We start from the raw sequence: 7,629 nt of genomic DNA on the forward strand, positions 1-7,629 counted from the left end.
CAAATGAATGTCTTATTGTTAGGTGCTAAAATCACTGCTAAAATAACAATTTTAAACAAAATTATTATTAGAGCATGGCTTCATTTATCTAATTACTTTTCATCACACTTGCATACACGGGTCATTTTTGACCCAAGTGTGTACATTTTTCTTCATGAAGTACAAAAGAGGAAAGAAAACAATGATTTGTATTAGTCAGCACAAGATATTTACTGAATACCTGGAATATGAAACGATAAAATAAATTGATTTCAAAGATAAAGTGAAGAAACATTCCAGCCACGCACAAAAGGGTTTTATGTAGTTGCAGGGTAGTGATACAAAAATGAATTTTATTTAAAAAGAAGGGCGGCACGGTGGCGTGGTGGGTAGCACTGTTGCCTCACAGCGAGGAGTGCCTGGGTTCGACTCCCTGGCCGGGTAACCGGGGTCCTCTCTGTGTGGAGTTTGCATGTTCTCCCCGTGTCTGCGTGGGTTTCTTCCCACTGTCCAAAAACATTCAGTCAGGCAAATTGATTGGACATGCTACATTCCCCCTAGGTAGGTGTGTGTGTCTGCACTGCGATGGGCTGGCGACCTGTCCAGGGTGTATCCTGCCTTCCACCTGATGACTGCTGGGGGCTCCAGCACCCCCCCACCCTGTGACCCTGAGGGAGAAGCGGCTTGGAAAATGGATGGATTTAAAAAGTACGAAAAAACATCAAAATGAGGATTTGTGATGATCATAAACAAGTTATTTGAGAAATATAGGGAATCCTGAATGATGAAGTTAATTTCTTGAAAAGATATAGGAAATAAAAACTCACTTTTGACCCAAATACATTAAAGGGTTAAGCTCGAAAAAGACTTCTGAGTGTTGTGGACTCAAATAATAATAATAAAAAAAACTCCTGTTGTATTTATTACTGAATAAGTGATCTTAATTTAGGTATATACTTTAACTAACAGAAGCACTGTACAGTGTGTTGTGCTGGCAGTGCTAAGGACATTATGGTTTAGGTAACTGAGCTCAGAACAGGCCGCTGCTGTCACGCAGACTTGAATGTGACTGGATTAAACCACTATCACTTTAAGAGGGGTGGTCACGTTAATAAAACACTCTTAGCTTTTTTCACATCTAATATTACTGCGTTTAGTGAGATTTACGTTTTTCATAAACTTAACTGAAAGCAAACAGACTGTATACAACCTACATATTCATGGTTCATTTACTTTTCCACTCTGAGTCCATACAGCCTGCTGGAATGGTGTGAATCGCAGCGAGACAGTGTGTAGTGTTATTCACTCTTTAGTGTTATTCACTCAGCAGTGTAATTCACTCCTCTAAAGGGAGGTTCAAGCAAACTGAGGGCATTAAATAAAGCACGACTACATCTTTAAAGGTAGGTGTCATGTTGTTAGTTCACTGTGAAAGTAAATGAGAACATCTGTGGGGGTTCTTTGTGTCTTAGTTGCTGCCAGTGACAACTTTGCGATTTTAATGAGGATGAATAATAACATCACGGTGGGAAAGGTGTAATATGTCGATAAGAAGTACAGTATGACGCTGGACTTGGCTTCTATTTCGAACTGCCAGTTCCACCTTAAATGCTGCGGAGTTCCATTCAGGTTCACGCACAGGCGCTGAGCATTGAGCGCTGTTTAAGGTGGAACGGAGAATTAGAATTCAAGCGAAACAGTAAAGAGATATCACATTCCCTTCGATACATTTTTGAGTTTTCATCGTACTTCTCGTTCATAAACGGGCGAATTTAAGACATACCGGGTTTCACAGACACTCCAGGGCGAAAATAACATATTTGATATTAAACATGGCGCTGCTCCGCTGGAAATCCCTTTGTTGAACTGTAGTAGTAAATGTCGAAAATTTGACCACTCAGTGATGAATAGATGCGAAGTAGTCCGAAAACAGGCTTTGAGACTTTTCTCTGTTTTCCGTTCATATTTCGGCCAAACGTGTGTGTCGATCGCTTTAAGGGAACCGGCGCTTGCGTTAGTGACGTGAAAGTTGATTCAGTTCACAGAGCCGATTCGTTCTGACTGTCCTTTTCTATGGTTCGATCGCTCGATTCAATGATTCATTGGTTTACAAGTGAAATCGACTTTATTCTCATTTCCCCAGGATGAAGGTAAAACTTCGGAATAGGTAAGCTCGCTGCAGAGGAAATGTAGTGCATGGAATAAGTTTTAAATTGGATTGATTATTGTCATTTTTATAGTTGGATTAAACAGGTTAGATTCAGTTGGATGGATGAATTCAGTTGTACTTGTGAATCGGTTCGGTCGATTTATTGAAAAGCATCAGTTCAAAAGAGCCGATTCGTTCGCCAATGTGAATGCATGATTTGCGCGGGAGATGAGTCTGCAGGCAAAGCTGTTTGCAGCAATGGAGGGACAGTGTGGTTAAAGATCATTAGTAATTCAGTTTAGCTCTGTAGCGATGGCTCGGTAACACGTTTTAGGTTCGGAAGGTTACTGGTCATACATTTCTTCTTTACTGTCTCTTGTCTCTGGTAAGTTTGACGTTGTCTTGGCTGCTCTACTGGCTCTGAATGTGTTTAGCTAAGAGCTAAGTTAACTTTAACGACACTAAACAAACTAGCGTTAAGCTGAGCAAGTCAGGAGGTACAGTAACTTAGATATAGTTTTATAGCTTTAGGTTTATTAGTTTGCTTTAGTTGACGTCTCTGGAAATGAAAAGCACATAATTCAGTAGAAAGCTTCATGTCTGTCACAAGGCTGACCAGTGTAATGGCACCTTTGCTAACCTAGCTGTCTAGGAGAACCTAGGTTAGCACGTTTAGGTTCCTGCTGGGACTGAACGACTTGGTAAAGTATATCTAACATCTGACAGATGTTTTTCCTGCGATTTAACTTCCTAGTACTTTCTATAAATTAAAGATGGGCAATATGACACTAGATATCTTTATTGTAGTAAATTATGTCTCAACTTTTCTGAGCATGTCCGTGTCTATTTTTCATTTCATTTGACAGAGAGCAGAATTAGTCCCGTTTAACTGGATATAGTGCAACACAGTGTGCCAAGTATTAAATAAAAATAATTTTGGTAGTATTTTTTTAAATGCAGCCCTACTGTTTTTTTTTTTTACTCAGTTCAAACCTCAGATGTCTGAAAAAAAGAAATATCGTGACATATATATGTATATGTGTGTATATATATATATATATCCTGAAAATTAATCTAAAAAGTATCTGGATATTATAGTTTTGCTGCATTGCCCACCCTTAGAGACCTAAATGATTTTATCGGCCATGAACACCTGTATGAACGATATTTCTGACTTGAGGCTGAGTGCAGTACATCAGACTGCCAGTTAGCTGTGGTTGTGATGTCACAGCACATGGATGATTTGTTGCTTCTGATTGGTCTGACTGCACTCCAGGTAGTTCATAATAATAAAGGCACCGTTTCGATATAAAAACGATTCATCTTTCAACCCTAGTTTCTGCTGCTGTATAACTTTTTGGGCAGTCGTGGGCTGGAGGTTAGGGAACTGGCTCTGTGCCCGGAAGGTTGCCGGTTCGATCCCCAGTGCCGACAGTGCATGACTGAGGTGTCCTTGTGCAAGACACCTAACCCCCAATTGCTCCCTGGGCACCGTTAGTTTTAACAGAGAGAGAACTCAGATTTGTGGGTTTCTTTGGTCGCTTGCGCAGCCGTCCTCCTGGGTTTTTCTCTCCGTTTGGAGAGAGCCTCTGAAAAACCTCTGTTTGAAGGGCCATGTAGCCATAACACTTTGCCCTCTGTCTCAACAAAAATCGTGACCCTCTACCACTAGATATGAGGAGGGGTAGGGGCAAGGGGTGAAATGGGATTGGCCTAAATGTCCTTGTTTACATCCTAAAGATTAAATTATGCAGACATGTTGAAACATTGGTGGAGTTCCCCTTTTCCATTTTCCAGTTCCTGTGAATTTTACAGTGTTTACAGTCACTGAGTTACGGAAATAACTTAAATTACTGGTGTTAAATATGTCAAACTTCATGCAAAACTCCATTGCGGTGTATTCGTACATCTGTTCCTATGTTATGGTCAATGTGTTGTATAGACAGGCTTAAGCTATCACCCTCCCTCCAGTGAAAGTAGGTTAACTAGACGCATTATGGGTAAGTGACAGAGTTGCATAACCCTTCCTCATTGCATCTGCTTGATTTGGTTTTACGGTACACTACTGTCAGAGTATGAGGAAGACTAGAGTTACAGGGTGTGAGGATTTTCAGGTCAGACACTGTGTAGATCAGTATGTTTGTTAGTTAATGCCACATCTCATGACAGCAACTTAAATATTGTTTCTTTTGGATTTAAATGTTATATATTTTGATTTCTTGCTTTGCCTTGTCTTGCAGACTGAGACCATATTGTATCCAGAGGAAGCACAGCACTGTATGGACTTGTACATGATGAACTGTGAGTTATTGGCCACTTGCAGCGCCCTGGGCTATTTGGAGGGGGAAACATACCACAAAGAACCAGACTGTCTTGGTGAGTCAGATTTTGGAGAAGAGTTTGTCAAGATGTGACATTATTATGTAGGGATGCATTGGGTTGATACTGTGATCATTCACTCACTCATTGTACTCATAAAAATATACCTGCTAATACCATGTGATGTAAGCGAAGTGTACACTGCTGTGCAAATAACAATCGACTCAAGCTGGAGGCGAAAAAGTTTACGTTTGTGGTGCCAAAGTTTGTAAATGTCAGCTTTACTCTGTTTGACTCAATAGAATTGTGAGAGATAAACATTAAGTTTATTTATTTATTTGAATTGTTAGTTGGATTATTAGGCCGCATGTAAAAGTGGCTACTGGGAAACTAAACTACAGCATCTTTGCTAACTTGAGCTGCAATGTGCCAGAAACTAAACCAGACAATATATAAGGGAGGACATTACCGTCTCTCAGCACACATTACAAACACAGTATATATAAATAAATAAACAAACAAACTTAATGTTGCTGCCTAATAATCTGTTAATAATCCAACTAACAATTCAAGTAAAATATGTCTCTGTATAAAACTCCATTGGAATAGACTAGTCTGATTGAGGCCATTCGGAATTCAGCTTCAGTCCAGTTGAACGATGCGGGTAATCCTGTAAGTAGTCCAGTAAATAGAAGAATAATAACAACAATATAAACACCTGTATCTGATTACATTCCCAATCAGAAAGTTGCCTGTTTTAGATAGGACTACTGTGGTATACGTATAAACTGAGATTTTCAGCAGATTGTTGAGTAGAGTGAGCAAACAAACAGCTTAGTCTTAATCTGTAATCGGAATGCTTTCAGTCAGATTGGCAAAAATTTTTGCATGTAAACACAGGCAGTGTTTGCTTAGGTGCACAGTGCGTTATTTTGCCTGTAATTTACATCAGAGGTAGACCTCAACTATGAGAGACAAAATGAGGGAAAAAATCTCAGAAAATCACATTGTCTGATTTTTAAAGAATTTATTTGTAAATTATGGTGGAAAATAAGTATTTGGTCAATAACAAAAGTTCATCTCAATACTTTGTTATATATCCTTTGTTGGCAATGACAGAGGTCAAATGTTTTCTGTAAGTCTTTACAAGGTTGGCACACACCATCGCTGGTATGTTGGCCCATTCCTCCATGCAGATCTCCTCTAGAGCAGGGATGTTTTGGGGCTGTCGGTAGGCAACATGGACTTTCAACTCCCTCCAAAGGTTTTCTATGGGGTTGAGATCTGGAGACTGGCTAGGCCACTCCAGGACCTTGAAATGCTTCTTATGGAGCCACTCCTTTCCCTGGGAGTGTGCTTGGGATCATTGTCATGCTGAAAGACCCAGCCACGTTTCATCTTCAATGCCCTTGCTGATGGAAGGAGGTTTGCACTCAAAATCTCACGATACATGGCCCCATTCATTCTTTCATGTACACGGCCAAGTCCTGGTGCCTTTGCAGAGAAACAGCCCCAAAGCATGATGTTGCCACCCCCATGCGTCACAGTTGGTATGGTGTTCTTTGGATGCAACTCAGCATTCACTCTCCTCCAAACACAATGAGTTGAGTTTGTACCAAACAGTTCTACTTTGGTTTCATCTGACCATATGACATTCTCCCAATCCTCTTCCGGAACATCCAAATGCTCTTTAGCAAACTTCAGACGCGCCCGGATGTGTACTGGCTTAAGCAGGGGGACATGTCTGGTGCTGCAAGATCGGAGTCCCTGGCGGCGTAGTGTGTTACTGACAGTAGCCTTTGTAACGTTGGTCCCAACTTTCTGCAGGTCATTTACTAGGTCCCCCCATGTGGTTCTGGGATTTCTGCTCACCGTTCTTGTGATCATTTTGACCCCACGGGCTGAGATCTTGCATGGAGCCCCTGATCAAGGGAGATAAGCAGTGGTCTTCCATTTTCTGATTATTGCTCCCACAGTAGATTTCTTCACATCAAGCTGCTTGCCTATTGCAGATTCAGTCTTCCCAGCCTGGTGCAGGTAAACAGTCTTGTTTCTGGTGTCCTTCAACAGCTCTTTGGTCTTCACCATAGTGGAGTTTGGAGTGTGACTGTTTGAGGTTGTGGGCAGGTGTCTTTTATACAGATAACGAGGTCAAACAGGTGCCATTAATACAGGTAATGAGTGGAGGACAAAGAAGCCTCTTAAAGAAGAAGTTACAGGTCTGTGACAGCCAGAAATCTTGCTTGTTTGTAGGTGACCAAATACTTATTTTCCACCATTATTTGCAAATAAATTCTTTAAAAATCAGACAATGTGATTTTCTGAAATTTTTTTCCTCATTTTGTCTCTCATAGTTGAGGTCTACCTATGATGTCAATTATAGGCCTCTCATCTTTTTAAGTGGGAGAACTTGCACAATTGGGGACTGACTAAATACCTTTTTCCCCCCACTGTATGTATGTATGTGTGTGTATGTATGTATGTGTGTGTATAGCAAATCTATAGATCGTAGGCTTTGTCCATACACAACGGTCTATTCAGATGTACAGTGTGAGTCACCAAAGAACAAGATTTCTAAAACTGCACAATGTCTGGCTTTAGATAACTTAAACTACAGCTTATTCAGCCACAAAGACTCAAGCAAGACATAAACACACAGTGTGAGCTCTTACTGTTACTGTGCTGCAAAGACTGTTGTTGAAAGACACAAAAGTGAATCAAAACTATGAAACTTTACATTTATGTTGTATGAAAACGGTCCAGGAAAACGTACTTGATGTGAATAGATCTGTGTGTGTGTGTGTGTGTATGTGTGCGCTTTATTTTAATTACTTTTTTAAAATTACTTTAATTATTTGCATTTAGAGAGTGTAAAGGACTTGATTCGCTACCTGAGGCATGAAGATGACTCAAGGGACATCAGACAACAGCTGGGAGCAGCACAGATTCTTCAAAATGATCTCTTACCCATCATAACTCAGCATGGACAGGACAAACCACTCTTTGATGCATGCATCAGGTCTGTGTGGAAGTTTGTCTATAACGAACCACTAAATTATCTAGAGGCTTGAGAGAAAGTGGCAGCAAAAATCCAAAGTGATAAAGTGCATCAATGTTCAATAAATTATTCTAATTTAATATTAAGAGTAATTGCAATAATAACAAGTTCTTTCACTATGCAG

The 7,629-nt window shown here is 40.3% G+C and overlaps 1 protein-coding gene across 4 annotated transcripts in view; it reads left to right on the forward strand.

Moving 5' to 3' along the window:
- Positions 1-1,195: 1,195 nt before the first annotated feature.
- timeless (timeless circadian clock) overlaps positions 1,196-7,629 on the forward strand; it is a 27,145-nt gene continuing 20,711 nt past the window's right edge. Inside the window, exons 1-3 of one of the 4 annotated variants that reach the window (XM_017704769.2) lie at positions 1,196-1,382; positions 4,369-4,504; positions 7,313-7,466. In XM_017704769.2, the coding sequence (XP_017560258.1) occupies positions 4,408-4,504; positions 7,313-7,466 (251 nt within the window). In that variant the 5' untranslated portion in view covers positions 1,196-1,382; positions 4,369-4,407. Of the gene's footprint in view, positions 1,383-2,358; positions 2,514-4,208; positions 4,243-4,368; positions 4,505-7,312; positions 7,467-7,629 lie in introns of those variants that run through there. The other 3 variants (XM_017704770.1, XM_017704768.2, XM_017704767.2) reach the window with 3 other exon arrangements.

Source organism: Pygocentrus nattereri, chromosome 21 (genome assembly GCF_015220715.1).
Source record: "Pygocentrus nattereri isolate fPygNat1 chromosome 21, fPygNat1.pri, whole genome shotgun sequence".
NCBI lineage: Eukaryota > Metazoa > Chordata > Actinopteri > Characiformes > Serrasalmidae > Pygocentrus > Pygocentrus nattereri.